Below are 19,264 nucleotides of genomic sequence, written 5' to 3'. Positions count from 1 at the left end.
GAGCACTTGCAATTGTGGTTTGGTCTACAATAGTAGATCTATTATATTTCAAAACAGATGAAAGGTGTGATGTGTATTTCCCCTTCATTTTCATTAGCACTGGTTAATCAAGGATGTAAAGTGGCTCTATAATTCCTTTTGGCTCTGTTGTTTGTTATTTGGTTTTTAGGAGCATTAGCAACTAAGGCCATATTGCTCCGGGGATATGCGGTGGTCATTCCCTGACCTTTCCGCATCCTCTGTATTTGGTGGTCACAGGCTCGAATCCCAGTCTAATCAAGAAGTGTGTGCTACGCACTGCTGCTCCTGCCCACCTGGCTACGGAGGAGTCTTTTGGCTCTGATATTGAATATAGCGTGTTTTGCCGCATGCATATTTAAAGGCAAGAGACTGGTTGTGGTGGGATAACATCAGAATAACCCACAAGCTTTCATTTTGGATTGGAATAACCTACAATCTTCAGCCACTGTGTATCCTGCATTCCACCATGGATTTCAGATGTTTTTAGAATTGCAACTGCATGGACAATATTATATTGATGTCAAACTCTGCCAGATGTTGAAAGATATATTCCAGTTAATCTGAGCAAACTTCCATCTCTCACTAAGAAATTAAGTTATCACAAGGAAGTGATACCTTCCATAGTGGTTCTCCTCCATCTCCCAAAGCAAAAGGAACATGAGAAGGGGAACAGGCAAAAAGACCAATAGAAAAGATGATATCGGAAGGTAAATGGAAAAAGGTATTAGTTCCCAGATTTAAAACAGAGAGAGAGAAAAAAATCATTTTCAGTGAGTATATGCTTTAAGACTCATCCCCTTCAATTAATGTCAGCACTATATCAAGGTCTGTCTTGGGATGTCAGTCGCAGGTGGCAAAATACAGCAGACTGTTAAAGAAATCCTACTGTAAATACTGCCTCTACATCGGTGGTAAGTGGGAAACATTGAAATGGGGTCTAGTTGTCCAGAAGGACAACTCCTCATGGGCTGGTCCATTCCCAGTTCTATCCTTACAGATGGTGCAAGCAGGGCCTTCATGTGCTTATATGTATATATCTCCTGAAAGTAATTGCAAACTGGTTTATACTAACTTTCCTGGAGGGCCTCAATTTGTCAGCATTTTTCCAGAATCTATGACAATTCCATTGGTTGGTTTTTAACTTGTGAGGACTTGTTTGGTTCAGCCTAGGATTTATCTTTTATGGCAAAGTGTGGACATTGTCCTGTGTCCATTTATTTCTCCAGAAAGAGTTCCAAGATCAAAAAATTGGGTATCATTACCTCAACATAATTTTTCTTGGATTTCATGGGTTACTTCAGGTTTCTGCAATTTCCTTTTACCACCAGGTTCTGGTGTGTGTGTGTGTGTGTGTGTGTGTGTGTGTGTGTGTGTGTGTGTGTGTGTGTGTGTGTGTGTGTGTGTGTTGGGGGGTACAGAAAGAAATACTGATATAGCAGTGGCAGCTGACTATTCTTTCTGTGCAGGTTTTACCAGGGTTAATAAACATCATGCAATGAGTATAAATGACTCTTTAGGTGGAATGGTCATTTTGGTTTGTGTTCCAATGGAACATCTTGCAACCTTCTGGATATATGAAGGTTTATCACTACAGATTTCAATGCTTTTCTTTCCTCCTGATATGATATGTTTAGTTCTGTCTTTAATCTTTAAATCTTTTTCTTCTTTCCACTGCTAGCATGCTCGTGAGTAAGTGGTGTACTCTTCTTGGCAGTTCGGAGCTGCACACACAATTTTGTACTCCTTCACTCCACCACAACAGGCCCTTAGAAGGTGTCCACACTTCTGGCACTTGATTTGGAATATATGGCCATAATGGGCAGTTCAGATATCCAACTTTGATTTAATTAGGAGTAATTGAACTTTGATTGAATTTGGTGGGCAAAGGACTAAGTGAGCTTTTTTATGAATTTTTTTTACTGGGAAAACAAAAGTATGGCATTTGTAGTCTGACTAGTGCTAAGCAGCTATAGCTGAGAAGAGGTAGTAAAATAAATTACATTTTTAGAGTAATTTATTACTCTAAAAATGTAATTAAGTAAACAATTTTTAAATAATAATAGCTTATTTTATAATGCACAGTGAGTTAAGTAAAAGTTTAGGTAATAATATGAGGTTAATATATATATTTAAATAATGGCTTAAAAATTAAGATGTAATAACCTAATGTGTGTGTATATATATATATATATATATAGTAGTGGGGGGGGAGAGAACAGAGAATATGGAGAATTATAGATATAGGAGGGGGAAATGGAAAACAGACTAGTTAATACTGAAAGAAAAGGTATGTGTGCCCTATAAACAAAAGCGAAGCCCCCAAAAAGAAGGCATAAAGAGATAAAGAAAATAGCAATAAGTACTTGGACGTTGCAATACGCTTTGATCTTCTCTTTATGTCAATATGCTACCATACTCTGAATATTTATGCCACGTGAATTAGTAGAGTGTTCAAGGAATGAGGTACTATTTCTATCCATTTCTTCTCTCGGTTTGCCTTTTGTTTAGTCTTTGCTTATTTCTTACTGTCTATTAGCTCCCTTACTCCTTTTCATCTTATGTATATAACCTGTGTATATATTTGTTTGGTCTACTATTCATTGAGCTAGCTGTTACTCTGCTAGTATGCTCCTAAATTTTAATAAATTATTATTTTTATTTTATCTTTCTAACTCAGGCCTTTTGGCATATTATAAAGTCCTGCTATTACTGGCAGGTAGCAATCAGAAACAGATAGCTTTTGCTGATTATTATTTGGATGTACCAAATAGTGCTAGCTCCTGATAACGTACCATTCAGTATCCTTATATGATAATTATAATAATTTTAGTAATATTGAATATTTCAGGATTATAATTTTTTTTAGGTTTCTCTTTTGTTTATAGCTTATACACATCTTTTCTTTTAGTATTAATTAGCCTGCTTTCCTTTGTTTTCTTTTATATCCATTCTCCATATTCTATACTATCAAGTCTACTAAGTTTAAATTTACCTTACTTCATATATTATCATTTATTTCTAGGTCGTCAGCTCTATTTCATGAACTGTTGGTTCAACATTTGTTTCATATATATATATATATATATATATATATATAAAATATGACAATAAACCACCTATTTGACTTCCTCCTCACGTAGGTATCTATCCAGCTGATCTTTGAATTTCCCAAACTGTCAACCTCAATTACACACAAAAGCAACTTATTCCAATAATTAACAACTCTCTGGCTAAGAGAAAACTTACTGAAATCCAGTCTAACTCCTCCTTCCTGTAATTTGAATTTATGAAATTTTCAAGTACCCCTTGAAACAAACTTTTCAAAAACCTGTTTCATAAGGAGCATTTGAAAAGTTAATTGAGTACAAAAGGGCAGTGGTATAGTGTTAAAAATTTCTGTACTTAAATATATAATACTTCGCACAGTAACCCAACAAGTTTCATGCAGTTTCAATAACTTCTCTTTTACAGATCCTGACACCAACAAAGTTGTGCAGATGAAGAAGGATGGACTAAAAAACCAGATTAACAAAAATCTGTGCAGTCAATGAATATCTGTGGGGTGGGGGGACCAAACACCAAAGCAATTCATGAGGACATGGTCACAACACCGGGGGAGGATGCCCCTTTCTATTCCACGATTAAGTGGGAAGCAGAATTTAAATGGGGTGGGTAGAGAGAGAGCAAGAGAGAGAGAGAGAGCGAGAAAGAGCGAGAGCGAGAGTCCACACATTGCCAATGTCTTGAGCATCTCGTGTTATTATGTGTGCACCACATAATAATGAAGTTTCAATGGGGGGGGGGGGGAACAGCTTGATGGATCCTAAAGTTGACAGAAGGTCAAAAACTCATTGTCATATCAAGTAAGCATTTGCATCATTTTCAAGCAGATCTAGTAAATTTCCTTGCAAAGGTTTGATTGGATGAGATGTGGGTCCATCACTTTCAGCCAGAGACAAAGGAGCAATCTAAACAGTGGAAACAGAGCTCTTATCCTCCTCCAAAGAAAGTAAAGTTGATTCATTCTGCTGGCAAGATGATGGCATCATTTTAGGGAGGGGGAAGATGCTGATAGAATGTCACTAGTGGATTACATTCAGAAAGGTCAAGACACTCACAGGGACATATTACACAGACCTTGTGAGGCATTTGTGTGCAAACAACAAAGACAAATGTCGAGAAAAACTTGGCTAAAGAGTCTTGTTCCAACAGGGTAGTGTGCCTGCTCACAAGTTTGTCAATGCCATAGTTGCACTTCATGAGTACAACTTCAAAATCTTGGACCATCCTGCATATTCACCAGACCTAGCACTATCGGACTTTCATCTATTTTACAATTTTAAAATAGATGAAATCTATTTTAAAATCTGGCATCCATTTCTCCACCAACATGGCATTATTGCTGCAGTGGATGCATTCCTGGAAGCCCAAGAGAAAATTTTCCTTAGTGCTGGAATCAATGCATTGCAGCATCAATGGAAAAAGTGTACTGACTCCAAAGGGAACTATGTTGAAAAGTAACATAGTTGCCAAACTTCTGAAATAAACCCTTCATACTCATGCCATGAACTTTTCAAATGGTCCTCATACTTTCACCTTTCAAGCCTCGTAGACATCAATCAGATCTTTGCTTAAGGTATCTATTTTCCAAACTCTGCAGCCTACATATTTAAGGTCTCATATGGGAGCCCTTGCTGATCTCACCATGTGCATGCCTGTCTCTGAACCTTTCCAAAAAGCACAATGTGTTTTTTAGGAGTAGTGTCCACACCTGGAACAATATTCCAAATGTGGTCTCACAGTTGCCTGATACAGTGATATTACGACCTACCTATTCCTACAAGCAAATGCTTCATAATTCATTAATAGGGCACCAAGACATGGGCTGTCCTTGTTGCCTGTCTACTTTGCTTGGAGAACTTCATTTCCAAACATATTGTAAATCTCTTTGTTCCTAGACTGTTTCAGTTCAACCCCACCAAGTGGGTAAGTTAATTGGCATTGCTATTCTCCAAATGCAAGACTAATCTAAGTCATCCTGAAGAACCCGTGATTGGCGCTGATCTTCATATCATCTACAAATTTTGACATTGTGCCTGCTATTCCTTCATCTATGTCATTTAAAAAAAAATCAAAGACAAGAGAGTGGTTCCAGTACTGCCCCTTGATTGAATCCCACTTCTTATGTTCACTCAGAATAACAGTTAATTGTAATCCTCTGCCTTCTACCCTGCAGCTATCCTATAATCCATCTAAGGATTTTTCCTGTAATTACAACATGTTCCAGCTTATATAGTATACGTTCTTGTGAAAAAAATGCCAAAATGCTTTACTGAAATCTATGTAAATCTAAGTCAGTAGCTACCCACTTCTCTCTCTTAGAGCAACTCATATTGGCAATACACTGGCACTTCTCCAATCCAAGAGAATAACTCCTGAGTGATAACCAGGATTTTGGTGGATTCTAGTTTTGCTAGTGTCTGAATCTTATGCTGGCACCTGGTGGGTTGAGCTCCCAATAGCACAGGATATTGCTGGCATCCACTGCATCCAGTGGATTTCTGTGTTTATTTTGCCACTAGTACGAACAGAGCTTTCCTGCCTCCTCCCTGGCTGATGTCAGGACTGCCTACAAGGCACTTGCTCTTCCTTGGTGACATAGGGGGCAGCTGGAATAGTTAGTCCTTGGTTCAGGCTAGTTGTAGACCACCTCCTCATAGTGTAGAAGTGCATTGGGTAGGCTTTCCAGGTGATGACATTCCTGGTGGTAAAGTTGCTAAAAACAACTAAACAACACACATGCGTGCACGCAAAAACACAACCATAACACTACACCCAGTTCTGGCTGTTCTACAAAGTTCTGTATCATCATTATATTCTGTAAGAATACATCGAGAGAGATGAATTAATGTTCTGGAGCCACCCTATATAAGATACTATACATATCTACATGGGTAAATACCATAAACTCCAAGGGCTTTAGTTGTCTTTAGCATTTGAAAGTTTTTCTAATAAACAGTCACCTGTAATTTCAAAATCTTTAATTTCATATGTTTCAGCTTCTCCCTATCATGAAGGGTTTTTCCTCGGTAAAGACCGATGTGAAGTACCTATTCAATTCACCAGCAACATTGGCTGGGTTATCTAAGACTTTCCACGCCCAGTATACAAGGATCCAATCTGATTCATTTATTCTTGTTTGTATTCACATACATGAAAAATTCCATGTTCCCATTCTTTGCTCTCTTAGCCAGTGATTTCTCAAACTCAGCTTTGGCCACCCTAACCTTTTCTGTGCTACTATTACTGATCAACCTGTACCTTTAATTGACAATGACAAAAACTTAATTGACTGGAGTCTATGAAACCAATTCTTGGCAAATATGAAACAAAAGACATTTTCAACATGGATGAATCGGGAGTGTTTTTCAATTTGCTTCCCAATAAAACACTTGCTGTTCATGATGAAACCTGACATGGAGAGAAACTGAGCAAACAAAAGGTGACTATGATGTTGTGCATCAGTGCAAAAGGCACTACAAAGCTTTGCCCTTAGTCATTAGCAAGCCTTCTCAGCCAAGATATTTTAAAGGAGTGAACACTCTCCCTTGTGAATATGAGCCAAACAAATCAGCTTGGATTATGACTAAAATTTTTCCATTGGTATTAAATAATTGGATAGAAGAATGCTCGTGGTGCAGAAAAGGAAAATTCTGATGATCCTATATTGTCATGTTGTACATTCTGTCAAATATTAGATTACTCTTTGCCTCCAGACGTCAAAAGTTTCATGTAGTCACTAGTCAGGGTATCACCTCACATGTTAGTTGCTCTGCCACCTTGAAGTTAAATTGCATTGTCCCCAAAAAGGGAATGTGTTAGATGCCCTTCAAAACATTGTGATTATGTGGGATGTCATTTCACCATAATAATAAATTGCATATGTTAATAATTGTTTTGCCAAAGTGGCCTTATCAAGAAGTGTGTAGATCCTATTCTAGAAGATGAATCTGACCATCAAGTGAATGTATAGGAGAGAGAGAGAGAGAGAGAGAGAGAGAGAGGAGATAGATGAACCTCGAGGGAGAATTTCAAGACTAAATTCATATGACTCTGGTGTTACCACCACTGCTACACCATCAGAAGATCTACTAAACACAGTATGTTCACAGAAGTGAAGATTATAATAATGAAGTTATACAAGATGATGAAGAAGCTGTGAACACATTACCTAAAAAAAATCCAATGCCCAACATGCATTGAATGTGACCGAAAATGTCTTGTAGTGATATTTGCAGTAAAATACCAGCAGCCTCTGATCAGATCTGTACTAAAAACAGCTTTAAAACAAAGTGTTCTGAGGTTAGATTGTTTTTTTAAGAAAATTTAAAGCTTTAAAGCTTAAAAATTTTAAGAAAATTTAAATTAAGTTAATTCAATGTTGAATTAACTTGACTTGAAGCATATGAGTTAACCAGAATATTAACCCATGAACAAGTATTGGTACGATATATATATATATATTTTTTTTTTCCCTATTCGTAACTAAACCAATTTTCATTTTTCACAATTTAAAATTATAAGATTACCTTTTAATGTTAATTGTGGAAAACTAACTTTTTTAGTTAACAATTACCTTTAAAATATTTTTTAATGTAAGGCTACATAAAAAAAAATTAATTTTTTTGATGTAGCCCTTGTTTAATTATGAATGCAACTGATTTTCATTCTATCAGAATTAAGTTGTTTTTCTTTTATTTTTATATTTATAAATACATTAATTCTATCTAAAAACATGTGAAAAGTGGAAAATTAATTTAATTACAGTAAATTATGAAACAAATTAGAAAGCTGACTTTGACATGATCATTTTACACCTCGTTATTACAAAATGAGAGAGAGAGAGAGAGAGAGAGAGAGAGAGAGCGAGCGCGCTTGGTCCCTTGAATTTTTTATTAATGAGGTTTTCCTGTAGTGCCGCAACGAAGTCAAGCAAGACGATGCTGCAATAAATTTCAGTATCTGCTACCATGAAGTAGGAAATGATTACATCAAGAATCTGAAATATTTCATGCCAGCTGCTGTTGCAATTATTATTTATGTAGTGCATTAGCATCAAAGGCCATATGAAGGGCTGACTAAAATTACAGAATAAAATAACTTATGGGAGGCTTATTCTCTGCACCTGAGATCAGCTAACTATCGCACTAACTGAAGAGCACTTTAATAATCCCTCCAGTCTCTGGAGAAATTTGAACCCTCCAAATGAAAGACAAATGACAAAATCACTATACTTTGGGACCACTCCATGCTCAACCATGCTTTTTATACTGCAAGCTACGTGGCATAATCCATTATGGATGGAGTGGTGATAATCCAGTGAAAACTGAGTGTATATTTCATGCTTCATACTGACTGAATGTGAGTGAAAACTATACATAAAATCTAAGCTAAGGAGCTTTTTGTTTGCATAATTTATTAACTGATTTATTTTACGTTTTAAATGATTCAGTACAGCTCTCCTTTATCTCCTTATACTACTCTATCTCTTTATACTTATCTCAATATTACCTGTGGAGTAATATTTAATGAAATGCACGAGAAAGAAATGAAATTAAAAAATATGATAAGAAGACATCATGTATTGACTCTCCAAGAGGTATATGGACTTGGGTCAACTACCAAGGGGAATTTCGAGCAGTTTAAAACAAAAGAAAGAATAGTCCAAAGAAACAAGTTCTCAGCAAGTTAATCTGAAGTGGCTGAAAAATTAACTGCCTTCAAGTACTGTCTACATCATTTACCTCTTAACATGATATCTTTCCACTGTTTATTTTGGTTGAAACTTCTGATTTAATGCTCCCACAGTGAGTGAAGGAAAACAGGAATGAAGGAAATATTAAGCAACTCAGAATAGCTGTTTTTATTTATTTGCCTGTTTAGATCATTTGTTATAAGGTATTCTGTTGAAAGAGAACCAGTTAGTTTTATTTTAAAAAATTAAATGGAATGATTTTAAAAAAATAATAATAATAAAAAAATAAACTATTGCAGTTATGAACTTGCAATTTTATATCTTCAATGAAATCCTTAACATTTCTTGTAAAAATGAATAGTCATACGCTGTCAAGCCATAATCATTTGGAAAGCCATGCAAGAATTATTTAAAAAATAACTACTGTAGATTTACTACTATTTACCAACAGCAAAAAATCCATCTTCCTTACAGAACTTATTTTTTTCAAAAAAAGCTACTAGAAACATGAAAGTGATATTTTGCATTTAGAGGCCATGTAGATTTGGCTATCAGTGAGGATAAAAAAAAACAAATGAGAAATAATAAAAGATAACTGTCCTATAAGAGTTTAGAACTTAGAACCAGGGAATGAGACACTCCCAAACCCCTCAAGGGTGTTAAAAAAACTATATACCCTCCAGCGGGTTAAGAAATGCACTTCTTAAAATGACTGCCAACTAAATATAAAGGGAAATTGTTGAAGACAGTCATGAGTTAAATAAGAAAACATCATTGTTTGAAAGAAGCATAAGCTAACAGCCTTTTAGATTAACCCATTCTCAATACCATAAAGTATTTTATTGTATTTGAAAATGGATAAAATTCTAATTTATCATGCCTGAACTCAATATTATTCCTATTATTTTTAGTTAACAATCACTCGATCCTTGTAAAATGTGCACTTCTTAATACAGGAACTCCCCGACTTACGGTAAAGGCTGCGTAAATCAGAATTTCCCCCATGCTTGTGCAGCACTCGCAACTGTGCTAGCTGAATTGATTGAATCAAAAAAGAAATGTTCGACGAACATGTAAATAGAATTCTTTATTGTATTTATTCAATTTTCTATCTTGTGTGCAGGAAAAATTGTAAAAGCGTGCATTTAAAAAAATTTCAAAATTATAAAAAAAAGAGGAGACAGGCATAATGTCAGTAAGTTTTACCTCTTGAGCATCGTTGCCAGAATCGATGTCTTCAGCTGATAAGTACGCCACTGCAGAGGTTGAGGGCTGTGGAGATTTAGAAGAGGTCAGCAGCTCAACCTTACAAAAGAACATATATTAATGGATGACTAGATGGTGGCTTTTTCTTTTCATAGCAGATTTATTTGTAGCAAGCAAGCATATCATTCATCCCACTGTTAACTTTAAAGAATTGTTCGCTGTCAGGATCCATCTTCTCAAAACTCACCATTGCCAATGCAATTTCACGAAATGCCATTGCCATCTCTCTGGTGATGAAGTGTCTCAGCTCCTCATTTGGTTCGTCTTGAGCTTCATCAACATTTTCTTCTTTCACTATAGCTGATTGCAAGTCAATAAGTTCTTCATTAGATAATTCCTTCTCTTCTTCCTCTATTAACTCCTCCACGTCTTTGGCATGCATCAACCTCCGAGTGAAGTAGCTTTGCAACCTTTACAATCTTATCTGTAACCTCTTCATATGATTCATCTTTTTCAAATTCTTCAAAGCCTTTTTTTACATGCCATGGGCATATTTTTCTTCCATGCGCCATTTAAACAAATTTTAGTAATTTCAGCCCAGGCCTTATTAATGTTTAAGATGGCGTGGTAAATATCGTAAGATTTCCAAAAGTCTCTTAACGTAAAATTTTTCTCATTGTCACATTACAAAATGGCTGAGCAAATGTTGTGCATAAGTAGTATTCTTTTAAATTTGAAATAACACCCTGATTCATAGGTTGGATGAGTGAAGTATTGTTTGGCAGTAGAAATATGACTCTCATGTTCGAATTGAAATCATCTAGATGCATAGGCTGTCCAGAAGCATTATCTAATAGAAGCAAAATCTTGAAAGGAACGTCGTTGTCTTTACAATATTTTTCAACCTCAGGAATGAAGCAGCATTTAACCAATCCTCAGAGAGATATTGTTATCCATGCTCTCTGGTTCGATAAAAAATGCATGGGTGGGGTGGTTTTATTGATGCCCTTCAATGCACAAGGATTTCCAGAATGGTACACAAGCAGTGGTTTTAATCTGTAATCTCCCACTGCATTAGCCTCAAGCAAAAGCGTAGCCCTATCTTTTGATGCCTTGAAACCTGGTATTGTATTTTCCTCTTTGGCAATGTACGTTCGATCTGGCATTTTTTTCCAATACAGAGCAATGTCATCAAGGTTAAAATTGCTGTGTTGAATAGCCACTTTCATCAATAATTTTTTCCAACACATTACAAAATTTCTCTGCAGCTGCAGAATCGGCACTGGCAACTTTAACATTGTGGAAACCAGCACGATGCTTGAACCTATTAAACCACCCGTTGCTTGCCACGAACTTGGGTTGGGGTTCACCATACTTTATCCTTATTATCTTTATAAATACTTGTTGCTTTTATGGTCATTAGAATCAGGAGCACTCGTTTCTGAATCTGATTTTCCATGCATATTATTAACAGCTGTTCCATCTTCAATATAGCACCTGAACGCTGTTTTGTGATCATGTTGATCTTAAGTGCGTTGATCCTTTGACATGTTCTTTTATACGTGTACTGTCCTTTAAAACAGTATTCACTGTTGAAGCAGTAAGACCTAATTCCCTTGCAATAGATGACAAAATTTGTGCCGATTTGTACTTTTTATTCATTTTCATTTTCATTTCTAAATCAATTTTGTTTTATTTCCTGGCATTGCCAGCACTTGCACTTTTCGTTGGTCGCTTTCCCTTCATCATTGTAATACGTAAATAGGAATGAAGAGAGGTTTCTGAAAATTAGTTTTTCATACGATTGAAGATTTCAGTGAAGGGGAACACATTTCACCGTAATTGTGTAAAAACCCACACAATTGCAGTTATCGGTATTATCACAAATGCAATAAGATAGAGTTTATTACCCATTTATAATTAGATGCACTAACAGAAAAGCCCAATAAACTGGAAAGTGCAAATTGTTTTTATTGTTTTTTGGTCGTGATCTGCAGAGACGTGCTGTAGAAAAATATCACAAAGGTGTTCAAAATTGATTCTTATAATGGGAACATATGATAAAGATGAAAGGGTAGTGCAATTTCCATTATAAATATAAACTTTTAGAGAAAATAGCTTAGTAATATAGCAAAATTTTCAACTTCCAATGACTTGGAATGAATTACAAAAAAAAAAAAAAAAAAAAAACAGAATGTGTTATTGGGTTCACATTACGATATTTTCAAAATACCTCCATTTATTCCTACGGGATGCAAAATATGTTCCAACCAGGGCTCCCATGCCTGGGTTTTTCCACCCAGATCTGGGTTTTTTGATTGTCATCTGGGTTGATAGATTTTTTTCACAAAAATATCTCATTATCTGGGTTTTTTCAGTAATTTTTAATTTTAAGTCAAAATTTATTTTTATTTCTTGCAAATACAATAAAATTTAATACATTTAATAACAGTTTACAATTTTCTTAATTGTATATTCTAACAATACTGATCATAATTTGTAATATCTCAAGTGCTTGTATACAAAATACTACAAATGTAAAAGGATTTCAAAGTTTTCACAGGGTTCTACACTATGGTTTTTGTTCGTGTTACTAACATGTATGCGCAGCCTATTGAGCAGGCGGAAGGCGGTCTTTACTGCACAGTCTTTCATGATCGTTCGTGGTATTATTGCATTATTTGGTGTGATTTTTAAATTTCTGTGTGTACTACATACAGTGATATAATAAATTTAAATTGTAGTGACTATTTCTATTTTATGTTAATGGATTAGTGCTTTATTTTTTATTTTATAGAACATTTTTAAATAAGATAACTGCTAACTAGCCATACCCACAAATTGCTCACAATGACTGAAACTTGTTCCCCACAGAGAAAGATGAGTAAACGGTGGTATACTCAAAATTTTAGGAATGAATGGTTAGAAGATCCGGAATTAAAGGATTGGTTGAAAGAAGACAGTAATGAAAAAGGTGTGTCTTACTGTATTTGTTGTGAAATGAAATTAAAGAATGCCAATAAATCGATGTTACTAGCACATAAAAATACAGTTAAACATAAAAAAAGTGCAAATATTGCTAAGACAAGTTCAACGTTAGACACGTTCTTCACAAAAAGTAAACCTACAGAGAATGAAGAATTAGCAAAGGCAGAGTTAACAATTGCTGCACTAATTTCTGAGCATAATATTCCATTTTCGCAATGTGATCACCTTATAGAAGCATGTAAGAAAGCATTTCATAATAGCAATATTGCAAAACAAGTTCAGATAAAGGCGACTAAAGTCTCTTATCTTATACAAGATGGCATAGCCTATCATGAAAAAATATACATTTCTAACATATGCAGAAACAACAAGTTTTCAATGATAATAGATGAAAGTACAGATTTATCTTTATCGCAAGTTCTAGCTGTTGTTATTAGATATTTTGATATTCAAAAACTTGATGTTGTAGATGTATTACTTGACACTGTTTGTGTCGAAAATGGTACTTCAGAAGGGCTTTATCAAGATGTAAAAGATCTTTTCATCGAAAAAAACATTCAAATAAGTAATCTTGTTGGCTTTGGAAGTGATAATTGTGTCACTATGATGGGTACTAAGAGTGGATTCCAGTCATTGCTAAAAAAGGATGTACCATCAGTATTTATAATGGGATGTGTTTGCCATTCTTTTGCATTATGTGCTAGTCATTCAGTCAAGGTACTACCCATCATATCTAGAATTATTTATAAAAGATATCTCTTGTTATTTTTCCCCGTAGTAATAAAAGATTAAACGAGTTCAAAATGATTCAAGATGTTGTAGATACTGCTAAGCATAAAATCCCCAAAGCACAAACATGTTGGTTATCCCGTGGCAATGTAATAAAAATTATTATTGAGCAGTGGGATGCGTTAGTTCTTTATTTTCAGTCTCAATCAAAAACTGACAAAATCGATGGTGGAGGGAATATTTACAATACTATGATCACCAAAGGAACTAAGCATATGTTGTTGTTTTTAGGATATGTACTGGAGAAAATAAACTGCCTGAATATTGAATTTCAATCTGAGCATTTCAGATTGCACTTACTTCATTCAATGGTTTTAATTGAGTATAAAAATATTCTTAGTTTTTTCATAAAAGAAGTCATTACTTTGTACAAAGCTGGTTGAAATTGATCCAAGCAATGCAATAAATCATAAGCCTCTGAATAAAATATATTTGGGAGGCCGTTGTATGGCCTTATTAAATTCAACACCGCTTGGTCACAGTGAAAGCAGGTTTAAAAATGATTGTTTAAAATTTCTTGTTGAACTTTGTATAGAAATCAGAAAAAGATTTCCTCTAAATGACAATGGAATTATCGCCAGTCTCAGTGTTCTTGGCCCAGCAGTGATACATGATTGTGCCAAATCGCCATCCTCAATTTTCCATTTAGCAATGCAGTTCCCTCACCTTGTTTCTGAAGACAAAATAGATCTTCTAGATGATGAATGGAGATCATTTCGTTTAAATCAAGATTTACATTTCTCTTACAAAACCATCCCTGAGTTTTGGTATCTGTTATGTAATGTAAAAGATGGCTTTAATAATTCTAAATATGAGATTTTATCTAACTTTATGACCAGTCTAACTATTTTACTTCAGTCTTCGGCAAGCGTAGAAAGAATCTTCTCCCAAGTAAAACATATAAAACCAAAAGCCACAAACTCCCTTAAACCAGAAACTGTGAAAGATCGACTAGTGGCAAAACAGGTGATAAATAGATCTAATCAAAATTGCTATATATGGAAACCTAAATCAGAATTGGTAAAAGAAGTCATACAAGGAACTTGTCATAAAAGATAAGAAGAACGTTTGAAAAAAATGAAAGAACTTCAAAAAATAAATGTGGAGGGAACTGAATGGGATGAAAATTCTGATTACAATTAAATAAAAGATATTTAATTGTAATCACAACAACAACAACAAGTTTTATCTTGTTGTTGTTGTTTGGTTTTTAGGAGCATTAGCAACTAAGGCCATATTGCTCCGGAATATGCGGTGGTCATTCCCTGACCTTTCCGCATCCTCCATATTTGGTGGTGACGGGCTCGAACCCTGGTCTAATCAAGAGGCGTGTGGTACGCACTGCTGCTCCTTCCCACCTGGCTACGGAGGCGCCAAGTTTTATCTTATTTGTGTTGCTATACTATATGATGATAACTAGGGTTTTTTTGGGTTTATTTAAGTTACAATCTAAGTTTTTTTTAAAATTAGTGAGTGGGAGCCCTGGTTCCAACGATTTTTTTTAAGGTTGCATCAGCTGGCAAAAACTTACGTAAAGTTGAATTTCCATAGTCGGGGAGTTCCTGTATATAATGTCTTATCTCTGCAATTTTTACTTCATTCCTTTCACATGCATTTTCACATTTAAACTCAGCAGTAACTTACAGAGGTAAGTTATTACCTCCATAAGTTACTGAGTTTACTGGATTAATAGTACTCATAGTTTACTGGATTAATAGTACTCACTTTACTGGATTAATAGTGCTTAGCTGGGATGTACAATTAGGAATATTTTGTGATATTCTTCATTATTATAATCAAAAGTTTAACTGTTATCAATAAACTTAAGCTAGAAAAATAATGGTATCAATTAAATTTTTGTATTGTACTGATCTGCCACATTCTTAACACGTGAGCGTAACCGTAACACCAATAGTCTTTTTTATAACATCTTAGAGACAATACTGAAATTTCTGTATTACAACTTTTTAGTACAACTTTGGTACATAAGGAGATACACAAACATATATATAAAAAAATAATAAATACAAAGGAATAAATAGCCATTTAAGGGCAAAAACTTTCACTGAATTTTTGATATGTTCAATTATAGTCACTTCCCCCTTCCTTTTAGTTTAAGATGAAATTCCACTCATATTATTTTAAACTGATAACTTACTTTGAGGGTAGTGTCCAGCAGCCTGTGATGAATATGGTGCAATATGAGAACCACCTCCCATCATTCCCTGGTGAATTTTGTTGCTATACATTTGAGGTGGTGCCATTTGCTGATAGCCTAGGAGGGAAAAGATTTATTTCTGAAGTTTATAATTAATTAAGCATATGTCTAAACTTCTATTTGCAACACTGTCATTTGGCATGTTTATGAATTTACTCAATGTTCACCTTTTATGATAAAAATGATAAAATAAGAAAAGAAACATTACAGAAGTTTAAAAAAAAAAAAAAAACACACACACACACATTATGAAGCATAAGGGAGAAATAAATTTTCTTTAACTTCAACACCAAAATCAAAATGCTAACAGATCAACAGAATATAAAAAAAGGTTTGAAGTGCTGAATTTCAAATATGCCACATTTCTTTAACTTCCTGTCCTTTTCCTCTTAGATTTTCTGGAGTTTGCTGGTGTTGGGCACCACTATGTCAATCAAGTAGGTAGCTATTTCCTTCTTGTCAATGACAATTGTCTGGTCTGCTGTGCAGGCTAATCATGTCCATTATGATGGCATGGTCACAGTATAGTTTGTGAGTAGGGGTCTCTAGTATAGCATGAAGTTGTACTTGTAATATGGTACATTTTCTTTTATCAACAGGCATTTTGCATCAAGCTTCTGATGTACTATCCCAGTGACCTGGTCATATCTATGAATGTACACGGTCTAAGTGATAATCCTCCATCCCACAGGATGTTCTGGATTGTTTCTGGAGACAGGTGGCATCATTGACATGTGTCATCTGTCACTTAAGATGTCCTTAGCAATGTATTTCCTGTAATTCCTAGTATTCAATACTTGTTGGATGGAGAGATATGAATCCTTCAGTCTCATGGAAGAGCCTCCTAGTCATGAACCATGTGTTGGAAGCAATATTATCTATGCAGTCTTGACAGAAGTCATTACAGAATCTATCATGGAGTGCCTTCTTTGTCCATCTTTCTATCTTTGTCCTTCTGTCTGAGTGAGTTGTGTCTCCTTATTGAGATTGAGCAGTGTGTGCCACTCAACCTCAACATGGAGAAAGCACTTATTATTATTAATTATTATTATTGGTGGTCAAGGAACTCTGACTATCCTACAGGTGTTCAAAATTGTAGCTTTCTGGAGTTCCATGTAAGTGTTCTCTGGGAGATCTATTGCTGATAGGTTCTTACGGAGGCGCTCTGGCACATTGACAGTGACTGGGATGGTCATTACTTGTTCCATATGCCTCATTTGATTAGGGGAATGTGGTCTTCTTCCTGTCCAGTATTAGGCCTAGTGGCCTGTTACAGTCTCTCTCCATCTTTGCAGGGGGGGGGGGTCTGCCTCTGACTCTCCTTCCCCGGGGTTTGTAGTTTAGAATCACTTTCAGATGGCGTCCAGGGCAGTATAGTAAGTCTGTCTTTATATGGCAGATTACTCGAAAGTGGTCATTACCCAGAAGTCAGGAACAGACCAGCTAAATGGTGGAAAAAAAGCTAGTGAGCATATCTGGGTCAATTGCTGAACTTGACCCAGAAGAACATGTGAAAATAAGTGGGTAATCGGGTATTCAGTAGTGTCAGATTTGGCTTATCAAGGAACTTTTCTAAAATTTGTTTCCATTTATCAAGTATCTCATCACTCCATAAAGGATGATGTAGTAAGTGTCAATATCATCCCCTTATCTCTATCTGTTCTCCCCCAGCCTTCAGTCTCTTTCCCACTAAAACTTAAACTTACCGAGTATGCCCATAAAGTAACTTAACTGTTTGTTCTTGTTTATTTGGTTTTTAGGAGCATTAGCAACGAAGGCCATATTGCTCCGGGATATGCGGTGGTCATACCCTGACCTTTCCGCATCCTCCGTATTTGGTGGTAACAGGCTCGAACCCCGGTCTAATCAAGAAGTGTGTGCTACACACTGCTGCTCCTTCCCACCTGGCTACGGAGGCGCCGGTAACTTAATTGAACTAATGCAAAATTTAACCCATCTCACTTAAACCTATACCTCAATTTGGCTGTAAATTCACCACAATGCCATCCCCCCTTTATATATATAGGCCCTTGCCACTGAAATCTTCAGAAACTAGGTGGCAGGGCCTGCCAGAGTACTTAAAAAAAATCTACTGGGTGCCTGACCTGCCCCCTCGTGGCAAAGTGTGGGCAACAGTGGGTCAAGCTAAGGGCCCTGGTGGACATAATTGCTGAGATTCAGCAACTATGGAGAGAGAAGTAATTAAAAGGAAAGACTTCCAAAAAGCATGGAGGACCTGGCCAGCTGCAGAAGTTGAAGTGCTTAGGCAGCACTACAGAGATGTCAGGAATCATTATACAGAAACTATCAAGAAAAGTAAAAAGAGATCATGGGAGGGCTTGGTCTCCACAACAGGAAATGGTTTACAAAGTCACCATCAACAAACTCCCCAGAAGTGAAGTTTAACATCCACTCGGACACCGCAGGGTGTGCTCACCACAACTTGGGAGCAATCAATGGAAAATATTCTCGGCGTTATTTTCAAGGACCCAGCTATACCTATTCAACAAGAACAGCACCAATTGTGCCAAGAAAACCAGAATTATGACACATCACAGCAGGAGTCCCCTTTCTCACGGGAGGAGCTCCTGGTAGCCATCGCAGAGATCAAACCCAAGCAATGTCCAGGCTTAGGTCTGATCGAGCCAGAAATTGTTAAAAAGGTAGCTGAATATGCACCGAAGCTTCTGCTGGATCTGTTTAACTGCTGTATGGAAGCAGTAAAATACCCAACTGAATGGAAGTCAGCAAATATTAAGTTAATTTTGAAGAATCCAACCAAACAGCCAGAGAATCCAGACTCGTATAGACCCATTGCACTTCTATCAGTGGTGAGTAAACTATACGAAAGATTGCTGCATAAAAGAATTTCCCAGAACTATAAAGCAGCAGGACTACCAGTGGTGAACCAATATGGGTTCAAACCAGGTTCCTCCACGACAGATGCATTGAAAAACCTGCTCACTGCAGTGAGGGAATGCAGCAGGAAATACTTCTTCCTGATCTCCATCGACTTCACTGGGGCATTTGACTCACTCTGGTGGCCGAGTGTCCTCGGTAGGCTGAGGGAGGCCAGGGTGCCAATAAATCTATTCAACACCATAAAAGATTACCTATCACAGAGAAAGGTCGAGATCAATACCCTGTACAAGAAGATAGTAAAACAGATCTACAGAGGCTGTACGCAGGGGTCTGTGCTGGGCCCATTGCTCTGGAACATTGTCTTCGATGAGTTCTTGAGGATGGACCTGGGGGAAGTCAAATCCAAGGCTTTTGCAGACGACCTC

General features: G+C 36.2%; 1 protein-coding gene across 1 annotated transcript in view; it reads right to left on the bottom strand.

The window, feature by feature from the left end:
- Window positions 1-19,264, bottom strand: part of LOC150081197 (uncharacterized) — a 502,723-nt gene that overhangs the window by 7,319 nt on the left and 476,140 nt on the right. The window contains exon 6 of the mRNA XM_090379371.1: window positions 15,918-16,034. Coding sequence (XP_090235497.1) covers window positions 15,918-16,034 — 117 coding nt within the window. The remainder of the gene's footprint in view (window positions 1-15,917; window positions 16,035-19,264) is intronic.

Source organism: Mastigoproctus giganteus, chromosome 8 (assembly GCF_048544385.1).
Source record: "Mastigoproctus giganteus isolate SK-2022 chromosome 8, ASM4854438v1, whole genome shotgun sequence".
In the NCBI taxonomy this organism is placed as follows: Eukaryota; Metazoa; Arthropoda; class Arachnida; order Uropygi; family Thelyphonidae; genus Mastigoproctus; species Mastigoproctus giganteus.
This window is presented reverse-complemented; position numbering and strand designations above follow the sequence as displayed.